We start from the raw sequence: 27,933 nt of genomic DNA on the forward strand, positions 1-27,933 counted from the left end.
GAATAAATATTTTCAGCACGACAGAAACACCGCTACAACTTATTAAGAAAACAGGTCAGTAGGGGGCGTTTCCCGCACCTGGGGGTCGGGTTAGGGCCAGGTTGGGGGGAAAAAAATTAGAAAGAATTGGGAAGAAGGCGAAAAGGCGAACAGGTAGGTAGGCAGGCAGGCAAACAAAAAAAGGCAACAGCAGCAGCTAAGGCCAGATGGATTATCGCACCCAAGGCATCATCGCATCCCAAGGCAGTTTACAGCGATTTACAATTTGCGATTTACGATTTACGATTTACGATTTATAAATTACGATTATAATAATTACAGCAAAGCACAAAACGGGTTGGTAAAGGCAGGCAGCTGGTAGGAAAATGGGAACAGGGTAAAAAAGGAGGAGGAGGGAGGTAAGGTGAGGAAAAAGGGAGAAAGGATAGCAAAGCCCAGCTGCAAATATTTGTTGCACCCGGGGGCAAGAAACCGCTGTTGCACCCGGGGGCATGAGACTAATTGCATCCGGGGGCATGAGACTAATTGCACCAGGGGGCATAAACTTTTTGTTGCACCCGGGGGCAAGAAACTGCTGTTGCACCCGGGGGCAAAAAACCTCTGTTGCACCCGGGGGCAAGAAACATTTGTTGCACCCGGGGGCAAGAAACATTTGTTGCACCCGGGGGCAAGAAACCTCTGTTGCACCCGGGGGCAAAAAACCTCTGTTGCACCCGGGGGCAAGAAACATCTATTGCACCCGGGGGCAAGAAACCTCTGTTGCACCCGGGGGCAAAAAACGTTGCACCCAGGTGCAAAAAACAGTCCCAGGGTTAGGGTAGGGTATTATTACCGCAAAGATAATAATAAAAAGGGCGAGGGAAATATCCGTTCACCGCCAGGCGGTGAAATCGTGGAATTTGCAGTAAAACTTATAATTCCATCGTTATAAACCCAAGGTTTTTGAGAAAAGCAAGCAAGGGAAATCGTGCAAACTCGGGACGGCGGGCGTAATACCAGGAGTGCAGAAATGGCGGCCGGTCCAGACTCGCCGTGAAAAGTACATCGTTTAAAACAATAAAAGAATTGAAAAAAGCCAAAGGCCACCAGGTCGATACATTATTGGGAATGCCGATGGATTGGCGCAAAGCGAAGGAAAATGTAGGGACAAATAATGTCGGGAAAAGTGGTGGAAAGGTGGAAAGTGAGTCGAAAGGCACGGGAGGGATGACGGGGAATGGGATTAAATAAAAAGCGCGTCGCACCAAAACACAACAGGGCCCGCAAATCGCGCTACCCGATCGCGTCCGCAATTGGCTATTTGGCGCGCACGTCCTTCCCCGAAAACCCGCCATTTTTGCCTAAGGCCACAATAACGTGAATGTCCAAGCTCGAATTTGCCTAAGGCCACAAAGGTCGATGAAGGCATTTACGGGTTGTACGACAATCGACGGCATACAACGCCCACATAAGGTTACGGTTAAAAATGCATCGGGGGACGGATCTTTAGCTAATATATTACGTATTTGTGAGTTTTTTAAACACCCAACGGCTATGGCTGGGCGTCGTGGAATATTTTAAAAAAAATACCAAGATTATTTTTATAATATATATATTAGATATAAACAGTTTCACGACGGACGACACAACCCGGCCACAATACCAATTTTTATCCATGACCGGAACTGCTAATAAGTCCTCAAATACATTTTACGCATTGTTAGACCAAATACAGCATTATTATAATATAATATCACTATAATAAACATCGAACCGCGGCGACAAATCCGTGGTAACAAGCATATCGCGCACCAATAAATCCCAACACGCCGACAAAACCTTACCTGCAGGCCGTCCCACTTTAACTACAAGCGACAAAGCCAGCATTTACCAATAGCAACGCTCCCACGCGTTCACTTTCTTTTCCGCGGCTGGGCTCGCGCCACAGTATTGGACGACAATTTGCGATATTCGACCGCTAATATTTGTCGGCCGCTTATCGCCACGTGCATTTTTAATGGTAATCCCAGTCCAACGTCTTGCAAAGGCCGAAACATTTAAACAAACCCCCGCCATGTTGTCTGACCCCGGTCAAAGGTCGCATTTTGTGGCCGAAATAATAACGGCCCCTTGTCCATTAACAGTTAAATTGTATTAGACCGGAATATATCCCCTGCTTTCTTTTCCGCATTTTTTCCAAAATCCGACAGAAGCGGCCTGATCCAACACATCCTTTTCAGTTTCATATAAAAAAACAACCCTATCGTGCAACTTTAAGCCCAGACAGGCGCGAATTTATCGTGGTTTTTATTCCAATTCGCGATATGAGTTCGACAAAGCGGAAGCGCGACGCGGCGGAAAACGTGCCGCGCAAAAATGCAAAAACCTCGCCCGAGGATTGGGTGGAAGGCCGAACCAACCGCGAGCTGGCAAAACCTTACCTGCTCGCGGTGGCCAAGATGCCGGTAGACGCATTGGATACCACGTGGAGCGTCGGCAGGAACCGCGCCCTCGACCACGGCCACGTGCGCAGGTTGAGGGAGACGTTCGCAACCACCGGCCTCGAGCGAAATGCGGACGAGAACAGGCTTTTGCTCCTTTGCAGCGCCGACGAGGTGCGGCGGGCCAAGTCCGAGCACGGACCGCCGGACGGCGACGTGCTCACCTTTTTCAACTGGGCTACCATTAACGACCAGGCAGAGGTGATGGCGGGGCAGCATCGCATCCAGGCGCTGCGGGAATATGTTCGGAAGGCCAAGGCCCCGCCGAGCGAGATGTGGTGGACCTGCGAGCTGTACGACAGAGACCGCCTGCCGTCCGAACTTAACATCAAAATGCGAATCAACCGACGAAACCCTGGGTTGCCCGACAACCAAGGACAAATCTGGCTGCAGCTTATGTCGATCGCTTCCGATCCGGCAGGGTCGCTCGCGCCCGGAAACACCGTTAAGATCGACAACAAGCTCGTCGGGGCGCTCCGCCTCGGTGGCGAGAAGAATTTCCCCACGCGCCGGCTGGTGTCCATTTGGAACCGCAAAGCGTGGCGCGAAAGGGTTACGAAATGGTGCAGCACGAGGCTCGGAATGGAAACGTTTAACATATCGAATTTCGAATGGCTGGCCAGGTTACGAATCGACGAATATTGGTTCGACACACTGGACGCGGCGCTCCACACGCTCGAGGCCTTACCACTGGACAAAAAGGCATACCTCGGGCGGGAGGAATGGTCCAGGCTGGCACGTGCCCTGGACGGTAAAACCCGGGACGATTTAAGCATCGCCGTCGATGGGCTGTTTTACACGGAAAAAAAGGGACGCCGCACCAGAACCGAGAATTTACTCCCTCACCTGTCCGACGAGGCCTACGAGGCCGTCGTGCACGCAGCCGCAACCGGCAACCTCGCATTCCCAGACGTTAAACACCAGCTCCGCCCTCGCAAAAAGGAAATGCTGTTAACAATTTCTATATTGCAGCACGTGGTTGCCTGGATAAACCCAGCCTGCGCCCTCGAGATAGACAATATTAGCCCGACCGCCAAAGACAAGCTACCCATTTGCGTTTATTTGTTAAAAGCACTTTCCCGGATGGCCGCCGAAAGGGGCGACGACGAATACCCCGATAACGCCGCTCGGACCATTTAAAGGGTGGTATTGCAATTTGCGGAAAAACATATAGTTGAAATAAAAGCCCTGTCGCCCTCGACGTCGCAACCCCTAACCCTTGTCGACAGCCCAGCATACGCCCAGAGATTTAAACACCCCGTATGGGCACGCATTTTCCGCCTGGTGCGTCGAACAACCGACACGCCTGGGGGCCCAATACTCCGGTCCGCGTGGCAAATGGATTGCGCGACGCGACAAATCCGCAAACAAAATAAAATGTCGATAATGGTGTGCGGTTTCTGTATAAAAATGCTCAAGTTCGCCAACCACCCGGGTTTCGAAAATCCAGATAAAATCCAGGCCGTCCAGCAAACAGTAAATAAAGTTTTGGCCAGACATTTGGGCGCTACCAGCGACCGGACGACGCATCCGACCAACCGATTTGGGCGTAACCGGAACCCCTTTGGGGATATCCAGGACCCCAGCGTCCCCGATACCGACAACGACATGTTTGTCTCGCAGGATTCGACAACCCCCTCGAAATACGCCGAAACTACTAATTAAACACGGTCTGACGGGATATTGGCCAGCACAAATGCAACCCCCCGCCGCGCGCGTTCGATTTCGCTCGAGCCGTTAGAATCGCTGCAGTCGCCAGAAAGGAGGGTGGAAGCGACAAAAAACACGCGAATCCCCCCTCCTTCCGCTCAAAAGCAAGCAACCACCAACCCAAATAAAGAAACTGTCGCGACACGAGCTCCTGAATGGACTTTTGGCCCATGCGGGTCGTTACATGGCCCCATTGTTAATAGAAACGTAAATGGTCAGACTGGCAAAAAAAGGACAACAGGGGCCAGACGGAAGTAAAAAACAATGTTAAACGAAATTTTCGTAGTATTACGTTTTATTTGTAGTAGTTTTATGCACCTGGGTGCAAGGATTAGGACCTTGTAAACCACCTTAACCGTTCGCGAAATGTAACTCCAAATATACGTTTGTAATAACGTCCGAACGTTCCGGATTTGGGACATATATTATAAAATGTTCAACAAGCCGTAAAGGGTTTATATTAACATTCTCACGTCAAACAATGGACGATATTATATTCGACAGCAACCCCGACGGCGCCCCAGCCGGGTTGGACGAAAGGGTGGCCCAGTTAGCAGATCCAGAATGGGCGGACAATATATTGGTCGACGACGACGTCGAACAAAACAGCACGCCCGAAAATACCGAGACTTTTACGGAGTCCAGCCAACGGTTTTGGCGGGTGGACCATTCGACCGGAACTTACAAATACAAAGGTACTTTAATCAAACAGCCAATATTACAAAAAGTTAATTTTTACAGCCCAACGGTTTATCGAAAAGGTACTCGATCCAAGATTCGAACCAACCGATGTTTTGAGGATGCTGCAAACCCGACATACGATTGATTATGGAGTTTCCAGCTCCGGCGGCCGACGACCAAAAACCACCGACAAATTTTACCCACAATTCTTTCTCGATTTCCTTAGTATAGTAGGGAAGCCCGGCCGGATAATTTCACAATTTAACTGTCCTACGTACGAGCACGTTACGGTCACCTTCCAGAAGTGGGCGTCGCCGTATGCGGCCAAATATACCGGCGGCATTAATTTCGACCTTACCGGGCGCACGTTCCACATCGCTTCGGGGGTGTCGCCCAAAAACTAGTTTATCGTCATGCACCCGTTGGAAAATCGAATAAACGAACTCCCACATTCGGCGACCGAGCAATATAAAATCGACCAAACGGCGGCCAATAGCGGGATGCCGACGCCATTGGCTATAAAACTCGCGTTTTACATCGTGGACATCTTTCAAATCACCGGCATGTTTAGCCAGGGCGTCGAGCGAGCCTGGAAGCCTGGGAGCCAATATAGGCAAGATATAAATATATCCAACTGGGCCCTGTTCCAGGATCGTTTTATGCGCGGATGGAAGAACTGGGCCGACGGGTTCGAACCTACGTTTTTTTGGCAGGTACACTTGCCAGCATTCCATGCATACAATTATGGATCGAACATGCCAATACCAATTAGCCCGGGCATATACGGGCTTTTGGAGGAAACATATTTGCCGGAGCCGCATAAAGAGGAGTCGGACCAAAAGTCGTTAAACGGGACAAAAGGCGGCGAGGGTGAAAATGGGGAGGATATGCCAGTCCGAAAGGGTGGAAACAGCGACATGGATGTGGACGTGGACGAGGATAAGGATGAGGATGGAAACGGTGAGAATAACGGGGACGACGGGGACGACGGGAACGACGGTGACAACAATGGGGACGGCGGGAACGACGAGGAAGAAGACCAGGACGAAGAAAGTTACGAACAGATGATAAGCGACAGTCAAGGGTTAAAAACCCTTATCGACGGGTTACGTGATCGTTTTGACCTGGAGAACATCGGCGCCATATCCTACGCAGTGGCTGTGTGCATTTATTGCGTCGAAGAAGGGCCAGACGGAACGAAAGAAGTCCGATGCCTCACAGTCGACCGCAACCAAATTGCGGTCGAATATCCCCAAAAAGACTACACGTTTTATCCCCAAGCCTTCCACCCGGCGTACGGCAACATGTCGTCGCCGTCCCCGCCGGAGTTTCTCAAACCTCTAACGACAATAATAAAAAGCAATGCGAGCAGGCGCAACGAAAGCGCCGACGTATTGTCGTTTGGTTACTTCCAAGGGTATTCCAATGTTAAACGGAACGTGCGCCATAGCCCTAAGGACCTTTTACCCACCAAAGGGTTCGCTACTGCCGCTTTTACAATCCCGGCGACGGACGCCGCCGCCACGGCGGCGGCACGTGACCGGCGGAAAAACTTGATTAATATAATGCGTGGGGTAAAGTCACCAAAGTACCCAAATGCAACCAAGCCGTTTGCCCGCGAGCTGTTTCAAATGGAGACCGCTATCGAGCAGAACGAGTTTGCATATAGGTTGGAACAAGTGCTTTCCATTAATATTGCAAATATAAAGGCCGGTAAACAGCGCACCTTTACCGCAATATTCCGGCCAATTTTCCAGCTTATACGCTTCTTCCTTTTGCAACAGGGGTCCTTTGTCCACATCTTTCGCTCACTGTCGCCAGCCGTTTTCCCGAGGATATTTAGCGCATATTACCGCCTATTTAAGCTGGCACATGACGAAATGGATCGCCGGTTCGTCCGAGGACACGAATTTGGTTTGGACCTGGCCAATTCGGAAGGCACCGCGTTTTTGGACCGGATGGGTGGGTATTGTTTCACGGGGTTCGATCGCCATTTGCCCAAAATAATACTCCGGCACCTCGGCACAATCGAAAGTCTCAAAACACGGCGCTTGGCCATATTTGGACCCCAAGTTTCTGGATTTTGGCGTAAACGGAAACCAGACCGTAATTAATTTACATTAATGGCCGCGGAACAAAAAAAAACAACAAACCAATCTTTTTGCATATTTCAGAGTTGCGATTCCATTACGGGCCACGGATTGCGTCCAACCGGGAAAGCAACATTTGGTTTTCTCTGCTTGGCGGAAACGCATTCTCCACCCCTTTTAGGGTAGAAAAATTCCTCAAAAAGTTGATCGAAGAGGTTTGGATCCCGGAAACCAGAACGTTTTACAGCATGTTGCTCAGGCGCCGGCTCACTACAAGCCACAAAGACGCCGGCCGCATATTTTCACTTGGCGAAACGGAGCAGTGCCAAATGGCCATCCGGGAATGGGACGCAAGCCAGGATCCGTTTAGCTTGGCGCAATTACAGCTGCTATTCGAGGGTATGGATCGCCGTGCTCCGAAAACCACGTCGCGCACGCCGCACGATTTTGTCGCTTCCATATTCGCATCGACCGAAAACACCAAAGATTGGAAAAAAATCGCGTCCAAAAACGCATCATGGTACCCAACATTCCAACACGCCTTTTTACAAGCCCCAAAAAAAGCCGGCCCAAACACCGTCGCACGTGGGGAATGGGGCCCGATTATAACAAACTGTTTCCTCGCATCCGGGGTCGAATGGGTACCTGGCGCGGTCAAAGGGAGGCTCACGGCAACAGTGGCGATTAAGCTGCAGGGGACGGCAAACGCAGCGCCCAAACTGGCGGGCAGGCCGGGGTCTTTGCTGCGGGTCGCCGAAGAGGCGCGGCGCAGGAACGAGATAAAAATGGAGTTCCTGGCGTCGCAGCAGCGTAGGAAAACTGGATTAATCGATTTCGATTGTGCGATCCCGTTCGTCAAGGTGCCTAATTTAATATATCAGGGTTATACCCAAACCAAACACATTTTTGCCGACAAGGGCGACCAAAAAGTAATGGAACATTACCAAATCGCTTTCACGTGCCTGTCAAACCATTTGGGCGATCCAGCGTGCGAACTAATAATGCTATTGGTTTTAACAGTGTGCGCATCTTCGGAAACACCGCACGCGGACCCTACAACCAAACAGTTCACCGTGGCACCCAAGCGCAAAAATCCGGCACAACTGGCGTTTGTTATGGTTACAAAAATAATATGGCAACTTTTCCCGTCGAAGTTCACATGGACGAAAAACCCCAACAAAGCGGCGTATAACGTTCCAGAAATGACTAAGAAAATAGGTATGGTTACTCGACGTTGGTCTGGGAGCCCAAATACTAATTGTCCGTGTAGAGCATAAAGGCTGCAGTAACCGGATATTATGTCAGTTTGGGTGGACGACATTTAAACCGGATATTAAAAGGGAAAACCCGAGGACCGGCGATATAATAATACAGCCCCGAAAAGAGTTGGAGGAGAGGCTGAGAAGGCTGACCAAAGCGCGCAATAGGCCGGAGGATTTTATTGCCATTGTTTTTTCTAGCAACGACCCGATATGGGTGGATAGGTGTGTAAATATTATTAAAAAATAGGTAGTGTTATAAAATGTTCGGTTCAAATTACAATTGCAACAAAGGGCGACACGGGGTGTTTAACGCGCGCTGACTAGGAATATTTATTATTGCACTGGGGGCAAGAAATTATTTATCAAATAATTGCTGTTGCACCCGGGTGCAAGAAATTATTTATTAAGTAACTGCTGTTGCACCCGAGTGCAAGAAACTGGTGTTGCACCCGAGTGCAAGAAACTGGTGTTGCCTCCGGGTGCAAAAAACTATTTATCAAATAACTGCTGTTGCCCCGGGTCCAAAAAACTGGTGTTGCCCCCGGGTGCAAAAAACTGCTAACCAGTAATACTTAATCGTCTTTTTCAACGAGACGATGGATTTTGTATGGACGCCAAAGCTGCAGGGATAATGACAGGGGGTACGGGGCAATGAATTTATTAAAAGTTTACGGGGCATTGACTTTTTTTAATAGTAGGGCTTTGAAATTAATACCAAAGACAGCGCCAGGCGTTATATATAATTAAGCAAAATAACGGTTAATTTGGAGCAAAAACGGGGGAATCGTGCGTTATTTATATTATATTATTAATGGGGTAACGGATTGGCAGTGAGCGGGTGGGGTTACGTGCAGACCAATACCATGCAGAATGTTCAGACGACGAGGACGACGGACGGGTTAAGGTTACGAGCAGCGGAATAGGGTCCATATAAGAAATTAAACGGCAGGATCGCGGTTGGAAAATAAGGGGTTAAAGGGTCGAGTTCCAGCATTTGATCAACATTGACGCCAACCTAACCAGTTGTCACGGACCTGAAGGGCAGCCACTGGGCTGTCGCTTAGTTATAACTCCGGCACGTAATAGCGCGAGCGCCCCGCGTGTGTATATGTACGCGAAATCTCCGCAATCTCTAATTGTGTAGCTTCTTAAACTACGTCTTCGTCAACTACCTGCCTGTACACTGAAAACTAAATAGTAACATATTCCGTTACGCTTGCCTGCACTTATCTGCCGACCCCCGTGCCGCGGCAAGAGGCCTCCCAGAATGCGAGCCCCTTGGCCAAAACCCCCAAATGAGCGTTACTGTTGGTTGCAGTAGCAGACGTAAATAAGGACGTGTGGAGAATTACGGGGTCTGCAGCGATTAGGGGCAGTTTACTCTATATTAGGGTCGGGGTAGGGTTAGATTTTCGATGAAAAACAGGCTATTAACGTTGCGTACCCCCTGTTCGGCACCCCCCCTGTTCGGCACCCAAAAATAACAACACTTTTATTTTTATCCTCCAACTTCTATTATAAATATCTCGATGAATCTGTCACTTTTGGATTTACTTTTTTCTGATTTTAATTCTCCATTTTCCAATGAAGCAATATACTGAAAAACAGCTTATATCTGCAATTAACGACGTCAATAATGGCAATCCAATTGCAAAAACCTCCCGAAAATGGGGAATACCTAGGTCTACACTTCAAAGTCGACTTAAAGGTTCTCAACCTTATAAAAAAGCACAAAGCCCTTTTCAAAGGCTTTCCACGGAACAGGAAAAGCATTTGGCTGATTGGGTACTTACCCAAACAGCTTTAGGGCTTCCGCCAACGCATCAAGAATTACGCTTTTTTGCCGAACGAATTCTTCAAGCCGCCGGAGAGACAAAAGGCCTTGGAAAACGTTGGATAACTCGTTTTTTGGCTCGTTATTCAATCCTTAAAACCCAAAGGCCCCGTCGAATAGATAACGCCCGGGTTAATGGCGCTACTACGGAGGTAATTAAATCTTGGTGGCTTTATATTACGAACCCGGTTATTAACGCTATTAAACCGGAAAACCGTTGGAATATGGACGAAACCGGTATAATGGAAGGCAAAGGATCTAATTGCCTAGTATTAGGGCTTAACGGGATCCGGCCGTTGCAACGAAAAGAGCCCGGAACGCGTGGTTGGACGACTATAATCGAATGTATATCGGCTACGGGCGTTGCCCTCCCTCCCCTCGTTATATTTAAGGGAAAAAACGTACAACAACAATGGTTTCCCACGGTAGTAGTAGTAGTAGTAGTATTAGTTAACGCCGGGCTCGGCCCGGCTTGTTAGCCGGCCGTTAGCAACCTCCCGAGGGGTATCTCGGCGCGCGTTCTATCTTCTTTATTTACACAGGGGGAAAACAAGGAGGGCAGAGGCGGATCGTGCCTGACCGGGTTCGGGCCCGGTCCTGCTTAGGGGGTTAGTTCACTGACGCGACCCCGTGCCTAAGGTGCACGGAGGGTTCGTCTGACGGCTTGTGCCGTGAAGTGTGGGTGAAAAGGCAGTAAGTCTATTCCTCGTCAGAGTTCGAGTCGTTTACGATCGGTGTCCCTAGGCGTAAAGTGCGTTCGTGGCGCGCGGGGCGCTGGCGGGCCGCTCTGGGGCGGGCGCTGAAGTAGTTGGTGGCTATCGAAAACGCCTGAAAGCTTGTCGGTTGCCCGAGGCTTGTCTGGAAGAATTTGCGGCGTTGGGCGCGGTCTGGCGGCCCGACCGGCCGGTCGTTGTCAGGCCACGGCCAGTTTCTCCACACCGCCCGCGAAAAGCGGCAGTGCACCGGGTGTTCAGGGGAGGTCCGCTTCCAGCACCAGGCACACGAGGTGTTTGCATCCTGGTGGTTGAAACGGTCATGGTAGGCTTTGAAATCGCCGTGGCCGGTCCTCATGGCCAAATAATGGCCCAGTAGGGGTCTTGGCAAACGCAGTTCCTCGCCTTGCATTTCCTACAGTAAACTATAGTCACAGGGTTGGACCAGACCCTCTAACGGACAGGCCAGCTAGAGCCCTCCTAGTCGCTGGATACCCAGCCTGCCACGTAAATACAAGGTTTGCACCTTAAACCTACCGCATCCACAAAAAGGCCTCTTGGTAGACCGACGCGCGCATCCGTCCTCTCCGGCTAAAATAGCGTCTCTTCCGCCTAACATGCCGACGACATCATCTGCCCCGGTGTACGTCCCTAATGCGAGTAGAAAGCTTCGAAAAGCCGGCGACACCCCGTACATGTCCATCCACAGCTTAGTCCCCCGTTGGTTCCTGGGCTAGCCCAGCGCCACAATGTGGACATGAATGCAATCGAGTTCTTCCCGTCCTCCAGACCCGGCGCAGATTCCCAGTGCGAGTGAGAAGCATGGGGCGCCTCAGTCACACTATTCCACCACGGCCCACCGTCCACGGGGTGTACCAAGGGTGCGAACCAAGGCCGTGCCCACGTTTCTTGCTTCCCGTTACCCAAAGCCGTCTCCAGCAATGGGCCGACCACGTCTTGCTGTCGGGACCCTTTGGAGACTGCCGCGCCGGCACAGTGCTTCCGGTCCACGTACAACTAACCAACCCCCGTAACGGCACTACCTCCTCGCTGCAGGCAATCCCAGAAGGTGTGAGGGGGTGAGAGGGTGCCCTGTCGATTCGAAGAACCGTCGGGTGGTTCTCAGCCTAATTTCCCTTTCTTTTAAACCGTATTGTCTAGCCTTCCGGGGAAGGACGCCTGCCTTTCCGGCTGGCAAAGTTTTTTGTGCCACGCTGGCTCGCATCGCGAGATTGGGCCTTGTCTTGTGCGCCTCTATGCGGGTGGCGCGCCGAACCGCCGATCGGACTCTTCCTTCACCGCGATCAGTGGAAAACTCGTCAAAGGGGAGATCTGTCGATTATACATGGGTGTTGCGAGGAAAGGCGTTCCGTGTAGTGACGGTGCTTAGGGCGACAGGTTGAAGAGTTTTTCGTGTGTGCGCGCCTGTTAGGGCTACAGGCGGAAGTCCCGCGCAAACGTTAACAGCATGGTCCGTGCGCCCATACTGAAAATTTTGTGTACGGGAGAGAGTTGCGGATACGATCGAAGAGGACACGGGCAAGTAATAGCTCACAACCTGATTAGCAACAATCACGGTAATGTTATTTGTGCTTGAAGAGTCCGGCGACTTGAATATTTACCAGAAAAAGTAGCAAAGAGCTGAAAATAAAATATGATTTTAGGACACGTCCAATTTATTAAAGCTGTGGCGGCTGGTGCAGTACTCTGTGATGCGAGTGAAAAACGTTGGCCATTTGAAATTAAATTATTCAACACATATTTTGTTAATTCAAAACGCAATTTGACAGAAATAGTGAGACAAATACAGTATATAATCAGCTAAAACTTGATTGATTTTTTTTACTTTTCTGCTTAACATTGTTTCCCGCTTCCAAACTGCTCATACGAGTTGCGCCAAAAGACTTTTGGAGAGGCCTGCATACCGCCTACCGGTATAAAATGCACCACGCTACCTCTAATAAGCCACCACGGTTGCGCCAGCCATTTAGTATGCATGTAGCCCACTATCCTCGGGTGGCGGCATTAAGGGCCTCTAGCATGGCGTCCTTCTTCTTTCCATACCCTGTCAAATATCCCCTTGCATCGGAGATTGTGAAATGTTTTGCGGGTCCCCGAGCCTTAACCTCTGGGTCCGTAGGATCGCTTTTATGTGTCACCGTGCCTTTATACCAAACGATGTCGCCAAAGGTACCAAGGTATTCAACGGGGCCGAGCGTAAACCCACCCTCCTCCCTAGCCTCGCGCCTTACACAAGTTTCCCAGTCGCCGCCGTCCTGAACATCCAATCCACCTTTAGGCAGTATCCAACCACTCTCCTTGGAAGGAACCATCCAAACTTCACTCGTGCCGTGAAACGGAACAACACCACAGCGATGGCGTGAACCGCTCGCGTCATAAGCTATCGAAATTATGTTCAGTTTAAAATATTATATTAAAGGAGAGATATAAAGGACTTACATGAGCCAGGCTTTCCGGGTGCCGCCAGGATAGCCGGGACAAGCCCGAAGGTGAGATAAAACAAAGAGGACTTCATATTTTTAATAGTTGAGGAGAGAAGATAAAAGGGAAGAATAAACCAAAGGTGAGACAAGGGATTTGGGTGGTAGGACTTGCAAAGGTTATATATTTTGATTTGATAAGCCCGGTTGAGTTTGATTTTACACGCTACTTTCACGCACTATTATATACTATTTTACCTTGCCAAGTTTATATTCGAATATTCTTGTGTAGGCCTGCAATTTACGAGTAAAATGTATAAGCTTTCGTACAAGTTTATGCAATTTCCCTTAGCCGTTGCTAAAAATAATTATAATTAACATCTGCCCCGATTCGCATAACAAATTATAAAAGTTTTTAATTTTATACATCAAATTATAATTCGAGCTAGTCTCCAAAATTCATCCGCGTAAAATACTTTGAGTCGTGTAAAAGAGTTTTGAACAAGTTAAATTGGTTATTTTTATAATGTAAACGCGTTTATTCCAGGTTTTGAAGACCTTTTCAAAAGGCTTTATCTTTCATGCAAAAAGATAATGCGAATTAAAACTTTGGATATAATTAATTCCAAGTTTTAAAGCTCTTATATGCAGCTAAGGGTATTTTAATTACTCATTTGTAATTTTTTATATATTTTTGGAAGTTTTAACGCACTTTTTACACAAAAGTTTAGTAACGTGGTTCATCAGGACCCCGGACATATCAGGACCCCGGACACTTTTCCTGCACAATACTACTTCCAATTTCAATTGCAACGCCAGCGTTGTTCAATTTACCTCAATGCAATCGGATATATGTACATCAGACATTTCTGCATCCTCCTGACAGGTGCGTGCATTATGTCCAGGTTTACCGCAGTTGCCGCAACGTCGTTTAGTCGCCGGCTGCGCACTACTCCCCTCCCCATTTTCATCTTTCTTTTCGTATATTAGACCATCGGCACCATTTGATTGAAGCAAATTCTGACCCTCTTGTATGGTAAATGACCCTCCTTCGCGGATACGTGTTTTTTGAGCCCTGCGCCGCTTGCTAAGCGCTTCGTTGGCCTTCCGAAGGCTGTGGTTCTCCGCTTCCAAAAGTGTGGTTCGATGAGCAATCGACTCCAACCCTTTTGCTAGCTGCTTTACAGCATTAAAAATAGGCGTTGGCGAGCTTCCCTGATGACAGTTGATTCGACTTTTAACAAGGGTAGATTGATTAACGGCTTCTGTCGGGTTGTGCGGTGTTTGAGAGACCCAGGTTTCGGTGCTGGAAAAATCAAGCTCTTTAGGTGGCGGCGTCCGTAGCCTAACATCCAGCTTAGATATGACCATTTCCGGGCTATGGGGGATAATTCCCGCCCCTCGAAAACCCCCGGCCATATTTTCTTTTGTCATTGACTTTTTGTAAGCCGCTGCAAAAGCCAAAAAGAAGTCGACTTTGCTGATGTTAGTGATGTGGGCCCGGATAAAGTCGTTAATTTTTTGACCGTACGCCCGCTTAAGGACGTTAAACACTCCGACATCAAGTGGCTGGGTTAAATGAGATGAATGAGCAGGCAGGTAAAGTGGAATAATATTGTGATCTTTGCAATAGCCCTCGAATTCAGGGGATCGATGACTGCCGTGCCCATCGAGCACTAACATCCGATATACGCCTTTTGTCCGCGATTTTGTATGGTTGTCGAAATGCTGAACCCAGTCGAGGCCAGTCTCGTTGTCGGTCCATCCATTAACGGTGGGTTTGAGGCGCCACGTGTCCGGAAGACCGCCTTCTGTATACCAATTGGACAAATGGTAAAAGCCTTTGACGATGATATACGGGGGTATATTGTAACCGTCGCCACTGATGCAACAAATTGCAGTCGCCCATTCTCGATTGCCAGGCTGTACTTTTTTCCTTCTTCCGCGTCTTTCGGACCCAGTTACGACCATTCCAGCGCAAATCTGGCCCATCATAAAGCCGGTTTCGTCGAAGTTGTACATGTCGCAGTCTTGGATGCCATATTTGGCCCTCATATTGGCCACCAATTGAAACCACGCGTTTAACGCGTCAGGATCTTCGCAAAGAGCTCTTTGGAAATCGTAAGCGCGAGAAAAACGCGTTTTTAATTCTGTGCGTCGTTGTACGAAGCGATAAGCCCATTGCTTGCCGACCGGTCGCGCGTCCCGCGCAGCGAGAAGATGATCGGCCATTGCGGCCACATCAGCGATCTGGGCTGGAAACCCTCGGGAATCCAGGTCCAGTATATACTGGACAATTACTTCCTCTTCCCTTTCCGTTAGCTTTTGGTTGCCTGGCCGACGATTGGCCAAAGAAGCGATGCCGTTTATTCTGTCGTGTAGTGTCGATTTTGGGACATTATATATTAATGCAACCTTTCGTATGCTTTTCTTTTTGCTTGATCGGAGCTCATTTAGAGCAAGAATGATTCGCGCTTCGCAATTTGATGATTCCATTACTGTTGGGGGAAAGAACACGTGTGGAAAATAAAGGATGAAACTGGGTTGAAAAATGTCCGGGGTCCTGATATGTCCGGGGTCCTGATGAACCACGTTATAAAAATAGCGTCATTTACAAGTGTTACGACCAGACAGTTGGGCCGGTACCAGAGAGGCCAGGTGGGGTCACACCCCTCCTGACGACACTCGCCCGAAAGAGATACCGACCGGCAGAACAGCGATTACCTAAGGACAAGGCCACGAGATCTCACGTGACCTCACGTGACGGCCAAATAAATGGATCTCTATGATCTGTAGAATCTCAGTTGAGAATCACAGATCAAACAGATCAAAAGGGATTACATTCGGAACATAGTCTATATAAGGCACGCTCATTACCATGTAGATAGATTCGATTCTAGGATTGCTTAGCAGCAATCAAACTCTAGTTAACCTCAATACTTACTTGAGAACGATCATAATTTCACCCCCAGTCGTTGAGAACCCCAGTTACCCAGTCAGACGCTCAGTTGCTTCAACCCACTGTACTTTACCATAAGAACAGGTTACCCGATACCTTGATCGTAACAACAAGCTTCAGAGGATTTTGTCCGGTTGGAGCTTGTACAATTTACCGGGCTAACCTTTTGGCCCCAGGCCGTTCATGTTATTTGATACTCCGCTGTAAAATCCAGGGATAATAAACCGCCAAAGAAAAGTACTGGACCTAGGCGCCCAGAACTATGCGTTCGGTTCCTACACCATTTTGGCACTTGCTGCCTCTGGAAAATCGCCCGTCGCTCTAAATAGTGACCTTTCCGTAACAAATAGGACTGTGTTATGTTTGAAATTGATTTCCTTCAATTGCACCCTGTATTTACTGTTTTTGAGCTGCAGAGTTGGGTGCATGGAGGTCCGTTGGCGTCGCTGAGGCAAACAAGGCAATTGGAACGCTGCAAAGCTGAGTAAAAACTTGGAATTTACCCTGTTGGACCTATCGCCACTCTGTTGCTGTTACCAACAGATACGTGTGATAACTCTCTTTGCCTGCTTGTATGGGTCTACAATTCAAGGTACCTCTTGTATGCACGTGCTGCAAGGGCAAAAGATGGTAGCCTTCAGGATTGTAATGGTTTTTGTTTCTCTCTTTAGACTTTAAAAACAAAGCGAGTTAAATCTTTAAGCCCAGTTGCATTGAACCTGAGCGACAACAAGTCATTGGATTCAATTGCAATTGCTGGCCGAAGGGCGAAGCCTCGGCGGGTGGCCTTTTTTTTTAGATTCGATTAGATTTTCCATGCGCGTTGACAAAAATAGCCTTCAAGTGGGGGGCTGGAAGCCGGCGATGAAGGGTCAAGTGGTGCAAAATGGAAATGACTTGCCGCGCTTATATATGCCGCAAAGTGCGCCTGTATGACACGTTCGGCAGCTCGTATCCAGCAGCACCTCAAAGGCCGTGACGGTCGAGAATAGATGTTATGGTTCTAATGTGGCGGTGCCAGGGTGGGAAGATTGTTTATCCCCAATGGCGGAAGAATATATCGGAAATATGCAGCTGCACAACCAACAAATTAGGTTAGTTATGGTAATTAGGTAGAAATCCAAGTCCAATGAGAATATCATTGTCCATAATCCTCTGTGATTTTGACTATTTTATATGTTTTGAGGTTATTCATGACAAAACCAGCCCATGCGAAGAAGAATATACAGGTAGACCAGAGTCACAAGACGATCCGGGAATGGTAACATAATAATTTCTTTTGCTTGCTTTTGATTAAGAACTAGAATTAATATTATATCCGAGTAAAGGGCTTTTTGTTTCATGCCAACCAAGTCCACAACAGCGGGGTTTCTTTCTACACGTAAATGTAGCAGAACTCGCCGCCCTTGCCGCCCATGGTGTTGAGCAGGTCGCCGAGCTTGACCGATCCGCCAACGGCACCCAGGTTCGTCTCGTCGTTGACGGTACCCTTGCGGCCACCATTGTTTCCATCGACGGCGCTCAAGCGGGTCTCGAGGTCCTAACCAGTAATACCTAACCAGTAATACCTAACCAGTAATACCTAACCAGTAATACCTAACCAGTAATACCTAACCAGTAATACCTAACCAGTAATACCTAACCAGTAATACCTGATTGTTTCGTTGAACGAAGCAATGGATTTTGTGTGGACGCCAAGGCTGCAGGGATGATGGCAGGGGGTACGAAGCATTGGATTTACTAACCAGTAATACCTAACCAGTAATACCTAACCAGTAATACCTGATTGTTTCGTTGAACGAAGCAATGGATTTTGTGTGGACGCCAAGGCTGCAGGGATGATGGCAGGGGGTACGAAGCATTGGATTTACTAGAGGGTTACGAAGCATTGACTTTTTTTGATCGTATCGCTTCAAAATTTGAACCAGCGATAGATTCAGGCGCCATGCACAATCAAGCAAAAGGACGATTGATTTGGAGCAGAAATGCGGGAGTTGTACGTGGTTTAAGATTGTATTATTGATATTGATGGGGTGACGGATTGGGGGTGGACGAGTCAGGGTTACGAGCAGGCCAACGCAACAGACGGCGAGGATGAAGGACGGGTTAGGGTACAGCAGGCAACGACGAGGATGAAGGACGGGTTAGGGTACAGCAGGCCAGGGCAACGACGAGGACGGACGGGTTAGGGTATCGCAGGTCAGGGCAACGACGAGGATGAAGGACGGGTTAGGGTATAGCAGGCCAACCCAAAACGTTTCAAACGACGAGGGCGACGGACGCGTCAAGGTTACATGCAGCGTAGCAGGGCCCATTAAAAAAATCGAAACGCAGGGTCGCGGTAACAAAAGGTGAAGACGAGTCCAACAGAAGACGAGTCCAGCATTTGATCAATATTAATGCCAACCGAACCAACACAACGACAGAATGGCAGACATTCGACCGTACGTTTGGGTAAGCAAATATAAGGTGGTAATTTGTACCCAATGCCAGTTTGCCAACGCAGCAACCGAGGTCGAGCCGCATTTACGCGGTACCAGCCATAAGATGCGGCCAGACCAAGCAAGAAAGATTGCAGCAGCAGTCGGCCAGTTGCCGAATATTTACCAGGACCATAACGCATTGCGCGAGTTCGCGTTCCCCCCGCCGACGTGCCCAGAGATTCCGTTGTTGCGGCCGGCACAACGGGACGGTTTTGGATGCGCGGAATGCGGGTGGGTTTGCCGGCAAGAGAATAGTATGCGCGACCATTACAGATCCAAGCATGCATGGCAAAACCCGCGGACCAGAGGAGGGAAGCAAGTTGCGGCACAGTTGCCGTGGCGTACGGGCGTGCGATTACAGCGGTTTTTTAAGAACCGGCAAGCAAGCAGTTGGTTCGAGGTCGAACGGCCGCGGGCCACGACGGATGACCCGCCGGTACGAGCCGTGGCGACAATCGACGACATTATCAGCAAGGTAGTCAAATTGGGCCAGGAAAAGATGTGTGCGATGGAAAGGATTTACCACGACAGGGTCGAGATGGCCAACGAGAAGTTGGAGCCGAATTTGTGGGTCCAGGAGGTGGGTTGGTCGCGGCATTTGCGCGGGTTCAGCCGCATGAAAATAATGGCGTTGATCGACCCAATCAAAGAAAAGGAGCGGACGTTGGAGGCCATGTGGCAAAGTTTCCACCGGGCAGCACGGCAGGGGCAGAGGATGATTTTGCAGGGGGAGGTCGACGACATCGTGTTGAAGACGATCAACCGGAAGGATGGCGACAAGCGGAGCGACAAGCGGTTCAGTGCCAAAATGGAAGCCGAAACGTGGAAAAAATACACCGAGGTGATGCGGCAGGTGATTTGTTATGTGCACCGCAGCCAGGCGATGGAGGACGAGGAGCGGCCGGCGTACCGGTTGACGTTGCAGCAGGGGGAATGGTGGGACGCGTTCGAAAACGCGGCGGCAGAGTTGGCAGAGACGCGGAGGCCGACGAAAGAACAAGAGGAGCGGTTGGATCGGTTGTGCGTCGACGCGGTCGTCGGGTTAATGGACCAGATATTATTGCGGACGGGTTACGAGAACGCAGTGATTAGCGGGTTGGCGGTCATGGGGTTGTTACCGATGGCAGGATGGGCGAGCCCGTTGAATTACACGCCCAAATATTCGGCGGTGATGAAGATGACGCGGATATTGTTGGCGAGCCAGATCAAGTATGAAGACGACGAGGAAATGGAGCGGTTGGAGGCGCAGGGGTTGGAAGCAGAAGAGGCAAACGAGCAATGCGTGGGCATGGACAGGCGGGCGCACGAGAAGGTAATGCGGTTCATGGTACGGCCGACCACGCAGGGGCGATCGTCGCCGATGGGGTGGATATACGACCGCAAGGCGTACGGGATGGCGATCCGCAACACGACGGTGGCGGAGGGGTTCGTGTCGTGGAAGGGGGACACCATTACGTACCGGAAAATCCAGTTCGGCATGGGCCAGTTGGTCGACATAGTGCACGGGATGGTGGCGGAAGCGCGGGAGGTTATGGCGGAGTTGTTGATAATGCCGGAGGGACAGGACCACGAGCAATTTCCGGCGATTAATTGGGCGGGGTTACACGACGACCAGAGCGACGAGGCTTACGGGTATTCGTTTTTGCGGGACGAGCGTAACGAGTGGCCGGTCGACGGAAAAACGTGGTTGATGGGCAAGATATCGCAGCAAATCGAGTTGAAACGGGCGTGGGCAGGTACAGAAACGTCCCCGTTCAGCGGCGAGCAAGTGCGGCGGTACGAGCGGTCGGTGGAGCGGTTCCGCGAGCAGATATTATTGTTGATGCACATTACGGGCGGGCAGCCGGCACGCGGGACGGAGATTATCGGGTTGCGGATGTGGAATACGGGCGGTGGGGGGACGCGAAACGTTTTCGTGGACAACGGGTTAATAAGTTTTGTGGTGTTGTACCACAAGAACATCCGGACGACGGAAAGGGCCAAGGCAATTAGCCGGTTCGTGCCGCGGGAGGTGGGATTATTATTAATGTGGTATATGTGGTTGGTATTGCCGTTTTGGCAGCAGGTTCAAGGGGTGGTGGAGGGAGGGGACGAGGCAAGCGCGTTTTTATGGGCGAACAAGGTGATGTTTAGCAAGGCAGAAGAGAGCGAGGACGAGGATGAGGAGGACGATTGGGACGAGGACGAGGACGAGGACGAGGACGAGAACGAGGCGGAGGGCGCGAGAAGCACCAGGGTCAGGGACGCCATTAAAGAGCAGGGACCGATCGTGCACACGGCCAAAGCGCACGGGGTATGGCAGTCGGACCGGATAAGGCGGCGGTTGCAGCAGCACACGCAGCGGTTTATGGGTCCGGCGGTCGATATCATTTCGTGGCGCAACATCGTGGTGGCGATCAGCAACCGATATTTGGAGGGTGCGTTCAAGGTGGAAGGGTTTAGCGAGGACGACGACGAGGACGACGGGCAGGAGCGCGAAGCAAGCGCAACGGACGTGTTGGCAGCGCAGACGGGGCACGGGGCGAGGACGCGAGGGATGATTTATGGATTGGAAATGCGGCGCAACGTGTTCGGGACGGCGAATATGCGGCAGAAGTTCCGGATGGCGAGCACGCAATGGCATCGGTTTTTGGGGTTTGGGGATAAAGGGTTTACGGACGTGGAGGCGGCAGGAACCAAGCGGAAGAGGGACCCGTGGAGCGACAGCGCAGAGGAGGCGCGGGCGAGGCGGTTCAAGAGAATGCGGGTTGTAGATATCCACGGGGCGTTGCAGCGGATAATGGGAGAGGGGGCGGAGTTCAGGGGATGCCAGGAGCAGGTGGTCAGGTCGATTTTTAAGGGGTTGACGCCGATCGTACAGATTACGGGCACGGGAGGAGGCAAGAGTTTGTCGTTTATGTTGCCGGCATTTTGCACGGGTATAACAGGAACGACGATCGTCGTGGTGCCATTGGTGGCGTTGCGAGAGGATTTGTGGCGGCGGTGCCGGGAAAGCGGGATCGAGGCGCACGTGTGGACGTCGAGGGGCGCGAACAGGGCGGCGGCGATCGTGTTTGTAACGCCCGAGTCGGCGAGCACCAAGATGTTCCGGGATTTCGTCAACCGGTTGCGGGTGCGGCAGCAGTTGGACCGAGTTGTTGTCGACGAGTGCCATATGGTTTTGGACGCCGGGTCGGAGTTTCGACCGCAGTTGGGGTTGTTAGGTCGGACGATCGCGGGGTGGGGGGTGCAAGTGGTGTGTTTGACGGCCACGTTATCACCGCGCGACGAGGAGGCATTCCACCAGGCGATGGGGTTCCAGGGGAATATGGTCACAATATACCGGGTGTCGACATCACGGCATAATATCGAATATAGGGTCAGGCATACGAAGAAAGTCGGAGGCAAGCAGCAAGCAATAGAGGAGGCGGTGGAAGAGGCGGTAGGAGAGGCACGATTACAATACGGCGACGACACACGGATGATTGTTTACGGGGGGACGATTAAACGGACGGAAACGATCGGGGAATCGTTGGGTTGCCCGATATACCACGCCGGGGTGGCAGACGAAAATGGGAAAAAGATGATTATACAGGTATGGATGCGCGAAGGGGGGGTGATTGCGGCGACGAACGCATTAGGGGTGGGTTTGGACGTACCCGACGTTAGGGCGGTAATACACGCGGGGGCGCCGCGGCGGTTGCGGGATTACGCGCAGGAAAGCGGGCGGGCGGGACGGGACGGGCAAAAAAGCGAGGCGATTATAATGTTGCGGGCGGGCGAAAGTGGCGTGGGAAATACGGGGTTGGAGGTGGAAATAGTGGAATACATTTGCGGGGATGCATGTCGGCGGTCGGTGTTAAACGAGGTAATGGACGGGCAGACGGACAGGGCCAGTTGCGCAGGGCCAGGGGAGGAGGTATGCGACGTGTGCCAGGCGCGCGGGTTGGGCGCGGTCGAGCAAGAGTGGGGGTCGGGGGATGAAGAGTTCGCGGTGATGGAGGATAGCAATGCGGCGTTGGCGGAATCGGAGCAAGGCCGGCGAAGGGAGCAGCAAAGGCAGGAGTGGTGGTTGGGGAGGTATTTGGAGAGTTGGGCCGAATCGTGCGTAAGTTGCCGGTTGACGTACGACGGGGGGTTTAGGCACGGGGTGGAAGATTGCCCGCGCAAGGAGGAGCAAACGGAAATTCGTACGAGGATTGAGGCGAGGGCAGGAGAAATCCAAAGGTTGGTCACGGCGGGGATGGAAAGGTTCGGGGGTTGCGGCAAATGTATGGTACCGCAAGCGTATTGCGGACGGTGGGTAGAGGTGGCAGGGGACGAGGGACAGTTCCGGTTGCGAACGGGGGCGGATTGCGACAAAGAAAGGGTGTTGTTTGAGGTGGTTGCAGGATTTCAAGACCAGGCGCCGGAGTTGTTCCGGGAGGAAATGAAAACGAGGATGGGGGATAGGCATTGGGATGGAAAATTCGAAGGGAGGGAGGCGTGGAAACGGATGGGAAAGCGGGTTAAATGGGGAAGGATGGAAACGAACGAGTTGTGTATATTGTTTTTTCGATTAGTTGAAATTTGGAGCAGGGAGATGGAGGGCGGTGGGATTTAAATGCGTAAGTATTAACAATTTGTAAATGGATATATATAAATAAAATAAACGCAGATAAAATAAAAGTAATTAGCAAAAAAGGCAAATAAAATTAAAATTGAAGTTGGTCCAGGGCCGTGAATATAAAATTAGCAAACACGAATATTAAAATGATAAATATGTTTTAAAAGCGCAGAAAGACGAAAAATAGTAATTATAAGGGTAAAGGGCCGGGAAGGTTAGGGTTAGAAGTGGTTGTGGTTAAAGAAATGCAAAGCGTCCCCGTAACCCGTTTAATGGCGCGGAGCGCCCATGTCCGGTGGCGTGGAGGCCGGAAGGTTAGGGTTAAAAATAATTATGGTTTAAAAAAGCGCGGAGCGCCCCCGGAACCCGTATAATGGCGCGGAGCGCCCATGTCCGGCGGCGTGGAGGCCGGAAGGTTAGGGTTAAAAGTAATTGTGGTTTAAAAAAACGCGGAGCGTCCCATGTTCGGCGGCGTTGAGGCCGGAAGGTTAGGGTTATATGGAGGCGGGAGGGTGAGGGTTATATAAGATGCGTTGGGATTAAAATAGTGGAAGTATAACGAAAATAGTGCAGAAAAGTTGAAATTGAAATAAAGGGGAAAATATAATAAATCAAATAATAGAAAAAAGTTGAGGGGATTAAAAAACATATGGAAAAATAAATTTGAAGTTGTTATAAATTATAATTGGGCGAAATGAAATGCGGTCAAATTGGAAAGCAAAAGGAGTTAAAATATAAAAGCAAATTACAAACAAGTATTATACCAGTAAGGAAAATGTTGAAATATGACAAAATAAAAGAGAAATATAAAACAATCGAAAAAGAATATTTTTTAATATGTGGTGTGAAAAGATAATAAAACATAAAATAGGTAGAAAACAATATTTAATAATACGTATATAAAATAAATGTTATATGGATGGAATATAAACCAAATATAACCAAAAGAAAAGAAAATATAAAATAGCGCAATTACGGTAATATAAACCGTTTAATGGTTATATATAAAAACGGTTAAATAGGGGTTAATTATTAAGGAAATTAAGCGTAAAAGCGGTTAAAATTATTAGAAATAAAATGTTAGAAGTATTAAAGTTGCAATAAGTCCGGTTATATATAACGCAAAAAAATAAACGAAAAAATAAAAAAGGAAAGGTATGAATTATTTTATAAAAAAGTAAAATATAAAAAAACGTTAAAAATAAAATTGTAAAAAATGGCGTTATAAGGCCCGGGCGCGAAGCGCGTAACCAATCGAGCAGGGCGGCAAAGGTAAAAAGAGAGTTAAAATAATCCGTGGGCGCGAAGCGCGGCCAATTATATTCCAAAAAACCAGCCGCAAATGGCACGCGTTTTATATATTTGATTGAATGGTTAGAAAAAAGTGGAAAAAAGGAGATGGCGTGGTTAAAAACCCGATACGGTTTACGGATTTGACGAAATAAAACACGGGAAAAAAAAACGTTGGCGGATAAAGCGGCGTGTTAGTTTAAAATTGCAATTAAAGCAAATATTGGACGAAAAAACGGAGTTTTGCGGAGTGTAAAACCCGGCGTTATAAATAATTATACAGAAAACCAGCCCGGTAATAATGGTAGTAGGTACGAGTGGCGGCAAAAATATATTATTTATATTTCCGGCGGCATATTCGGCCGAAAAAATAACGATAATAATAATACCGTTAATGTCGTTGCGCAATAATATTAAAAACAAATGCGACGAATTGGGGGATCAATTTCGTGGAATGGGCGTCGGAGCGGCCGTATAAATAGACGTTGGTAATGTTAATAACGGTAAAATTGGCGGTAAAAAAGAATTTTGGGCATTTTATTAACGGGTAACGGGCAATAAAACGGTTAAAACGAATTATAATAAACGAATGTTACGTGGTGTTGGATTTGGGGATAAGGGGAAATTAACGGGCGCGGGTGTTAGAGTTATAAAGGGTAATTAAATTGGAGACGCAAATGGTATATTTAATGGCGACGTTACGGGCGACAAACGAAACGGAATTTGGGCGGTTGGTAAAATTGCCCAGGTTGGGAATATATTAGTTCCGAACGGCGATATAACGTAAAAACGTCGGATACGGAATATTAAAATTTAATTTAAAAAATAAAAAAAACGAGGTGGTAATATAATTGGCAAAAAAATAAAGAAAAAACATGGGAAAAGAAATAAAATTATTATATATTGCAACACGGTGCAAAAAAACGACAAATTACGGAAAACGATTGGGGGCGTTAAATTACCACCAAAACGTGGAAATAAGCGCAAAAAGACGGAAAATTATACGGTAGTTACAGAAAAGCAAATAACAGGTATTTACGGCAATAAACGCATTAAAATTGGGGGTTAACGCGCCGAAAATCCGAATAGTTATATATATAAAAACAGTGCGGCGGTTGCAAAATTATATATAAAAAAGCGGATAAAAAAAACAAAACGGACAAATAAACGAAAAAATTATAATATAAACGGAGCGGCGAAATAAACGGGGACGGCAAAATAAACGGGGTAATAAAAAATGGAAAAAAATAATATAAAAATTTATAAAAACGACGGAATGTATACGGATAATATTAAACAAAAAAATAAATGGGCGTATAAAAAGGGAGAAATGCGAAAAAAAAGCATATTATAAATATATGAAAACGAGGCGGATGGACAAAATTGGCGATATAAATAAAAACAACAAATAAAAAAACGGATAAAAATAAAAAAAGGCGGAGGAAATAATAAAAATAAAGGCGCAAATAAAAAATATAACAAAAAGAAAAACGGGAAAAACGAGGAGGAGGCAAAGTTTTACCGGCAGCGCGGGGAGCGAAAAATGCACGGATGGCAAAAGCGGGAGCGGCAAAACAAAAAAGTCGGACAGGTGGTGCAATTAAAAAAAATAAAAAAATGGGCATCCGGTTATAAATAATATAAAACGAATAAAAAAGGAAACGAGGTTGTTTGAAAATATATAATGGCCAATTGCAAATGGGCAAAAAAAACATTATTAAAAGTTAAAAAAGTAAAACAAACAATGCGGTGGGAAACATATTTGGGATGTTTTGATTATAAAATACCATAATTGATATGCAACAAGTTCGAGGAAATAAAACAGACGGGAACATATGGAAAAATAAAAAACAAAAATTGGTAATATGAGGGTGTATTAGTGGAGATAACGTTTATATTGTGGGCGGTGTTAGGGGATAAAGCGGATAAATGGTTAAAAAAACAAATAAGGGAAAAGGGGGTGGAATGGGGGATAATATAAAACAATAATTAGAATGGATGGGTCGAAAGGTTCGATGGGATGGGTTGGAAAGTAACGAAATGTGTAGGGCGGTTGTGAAGTTTAAAAAGATGTGGAAAAGGGAAGAATAAGAGTTGAAGGCAGGGTAATGTTGGTTTGATGGCAAGTTTTAAACAGTTGTTGGTAATAGGGTTAAAAAAAGGAATGAATGGTTAAATTGAAAAAGAAAATATAATTGGATTAGGGTTAGGGTAAAGTATAAGTAAAGAATAATGAGAATAATAACAAAACGAAATATAAAAGGTTGAAATTTAATATATCGTTGGACGATACAAAGGAAAAATATGGGGAAAAAATACAAAATTGAAATAAAAGAAATAATGGTACGAGCAAGCGAGGGTTTGAGGCACGGCGAAGCGGTTGGGCAAAAGGTATAATTAACCAAAATGGCAGGAGTAAAAGGTTGGTTATAAGGGGCAGGAGGGTGAGGGTTATAAGGGGCAGGAGGGTGAGGGTTATAAGGAAGCGGGAAGGTTAGGGTTATAAGGAGGCGGGAAGGTTAGGGTTATAAGGAGGCGGGAGGGTGAGGGTTATAAAGAAGCGGGAAGGTTAGGGTTATATGGGGGCGGGAGTGTTAGGTTTATTTAAAGGCGGGAAAGTTTGATAGGGTTATAAAATATAAGGTTAGGTTTTATAAATGCAGTTAAATTAAAGGTAATAATAAAAGAAATGAAATTTAACATATTAAAATAAAATTTGCATAAGTTATTAATAATTATAAGTTCAATAGAAAAAGAATAAAAGTTGTTGAATATATAATGTAGGGGAAAAGTGCGTTGTATTCGTTTAAAGACCAAGTAATAAAAATATAATGATGGAATCGTAAAGGAATAAAAATAAAACATTAGCATAAAAGAGTGGCGTAAATACATACAACGTTATACCGGGAATTATAAAAATTAAAAAAGTAATAAATTTAAAGGAAAACAAGGGCAGATTGGTAAGTTGGAGGACGTGTTAAAAATTTGAGGAATTGAGTTAAAAGGTGCCGGGTAATAGAGCAAAATGTATTTAAACATATAAAAAAGCAAATAAACCGGTGCGAAGAGATAGAAGGAAAAAATGAATGATATTTGGGAGATGGGTTGAAAAATAAAATAATAATGTTAATATATTGTTGAGATTTTAATTGTAAGTTGTTTAATTGGGTGGTAAAAAATAAAAAGAGTTTAATAGGGTAAAATTTAAAGTAAGAAGAACAAAGGTGGTTTTAAAACAAAAGTTAGGGTTAGGGTTAGGGTTAGGGTTAGGGTTAGGGTTAGGGTTAGGGTTAGGGTTAGGGTTAGGGTTAGGGTTAGGGTTAGGGTTAGGGTTAGGGTTAGGGTTAGGGTTAGGGTTAGGGTTAGGGTTAGGGTTAGGGTTAGGGTTAGGGTTAGGGTTAGGGT

General features: G+C 47.9%; 8 protein-coding genes across 8 annotated transcripts; 6 read left to right on the top strand and 2 right to left on the bottom strand.

Annotated features, from left to right (window-relative positions):
• Nucleotides 1–2,303: 2,303 nt before the first annotated feature.
• MGG_10898 (uncharacterized protein) lies at nt 2,304–3,620 on the top strand (the record flags this gene model as incomplete). The annotated part of the gene is made up of 1 exon (XM_003711107.1): nt 2,304–3,620. The coding sequence occupies one exon, from the start codon at nt 2,304–2,306 to the stop codon at nt 3,618–3,620; it is 1,317 nt and encodes a 438-aa protein (XP_003711155.1).
• Nucleotides 3,621–4,671: 1,051 nt separating this feature from the next.
• Nucleotides 4,672–5,275, top strand: MGG_16576 (uncharacterized protein; the record flags this gene model as incomplete). Its single annotated transcript, XM_003711108.1, has 2 exons — nt 4,672–4,885; nt 5,103–5,275. 2 exons carry the CDS (start codon nt 4,672–4,674, stop codon nt 5,273–5,275), a joined length of 387 nt encoding a protein of 128 aa, XP_003711156.1.
• Nucleotides 5,276–5,434: 159 nt separating this feature from the next.
• Nucleotides 5,435–8,388, top strand: MGG_14341 (uncharacterized protein; the record flags this gene model as incomplete). Its single annotated transcript, XM_003711109.1, has 4 exons — nt 5,435–6,833; nt 7,046–7,890; nt 8,029–8,179; nt 8,336–8,388. 4 exons carry the CDS (start codon nt 5,435–5,437, stop codon nt 8,386–8,388), a joined length of 2,448 nt encoding a protein of 815 aa, XP_003711157.1.
• A 2,999-nt stretch (nt 8,389–11,387) lies between these two features.
• MGG_16577 (uncharacterized protein) lies at nt 11,388–12,173 on the top strand (the record flags this gene model as incomplete). Its single annotated transcript, XM_003711110.1, has 4 exons — nt 11,388–11,490; nt 11,560–11,651; nt 11,710–11,839; nt 11,932–12,173. 4 exons carry the CDS (start codon nt 11,388–11,390, stop codon nt 12,171–12,173), a joined length of 567 nt encoding a protein of 188 aa, XP_003711158.1.
• A 603-nt stretch (nt 12,174–12,776) lies between these two features.
• On the bottom strand, nt 12,777–13,306 carry MGG_14344 (uncharacterized protein; the record flags this gene model as incomplete). The annotated part of the gene is made up of 2 exons (XM_003711111.1): nt 12,777–13,171; nt 13,231–13,306. The coding sequence occupies 2 exons, from the start codon at nt 13,304–13,306 to the stop codon at nt 12,777–12,779; spliced, it is 471 nt and encodes a 156-aa protein (XP_003711159.1).
• Nucleotides 13,307–17,545: 4,239 nt separating this feature from the next.
• Nucleotides 17,546–18,059, bottom strand: MGG_16578 (uncharacterized protein; the record flags this gene model as incomplete). Its single annotated transcript, XM_003711112.1, has 2 exons — nt 17,546–17,710; nt 18,042–18,059. The coding sequence occupies 2 exons, from the start codon at nt 18,057–18,059 to the stop codon at nt 17,546–17,548; spliced, it is 183 nt and encodes a 60-aa protein (XP_003711160.1).
• Nucleotides 18,060–18,597: 538 nt separating this feature from the next.
• On the top strand, nt 18,598–22,939 carry MGG_16579 (uncharacterized protein; the record flags this gene model as incomplete). The annotated part of the gene is made up of 3 exons (XM_003711113.1): nt 18,598–18,614; nt 18,927–22,740; nt 22,919–22,939. The coding sequence occupies 3 exons, from the start codon at nt 18,598–18,600 to the stop codon at nt 22,937–22,939; spliced, it is 3,852 nt and encodes a 1,283-aa protein (XP_003711161.1).
• Nucleotides 22,940–24,315: 1,376 nt separating this feature from the next.
• Nucleotides 24,316–25,006, top strand: MGG_16580 (uncharacterized protein; the record flags this gene model as incomplete). Its single annotated transcript, XM_003711114.1, has 4 exons — nt 24,316–24,324; nt 24,389–24,393; nt 24,468–24,510; nt 24,812–25,006. 4 exons carry the CDS (start codon nt 24,316–24,318, stop codon nt 25,004–25,006), a joined length of 252 nt encoding a protein of 83 aa, XP_003711162.1.
• Between the last annotated feature and the right edge of the window lie 2,927 nt (nt 25,007–27,933).

The sequence above is a fragment of the Pyricularia oryzae genome, chromosome 1 (assembly GCF_000002495.2).
Source record: "Pyricularia oryzae 70-15 chromosome 1, whole genome shotgun sequence".
Classification (NCBI taxonomy): domain Eukaryota; kingdom Fungi; phylum Ascomycota; class Sordariomycetes; order Magnaporthales; family Pyriculariaceae; genus Pyricularia; species Pyricularia oryzae.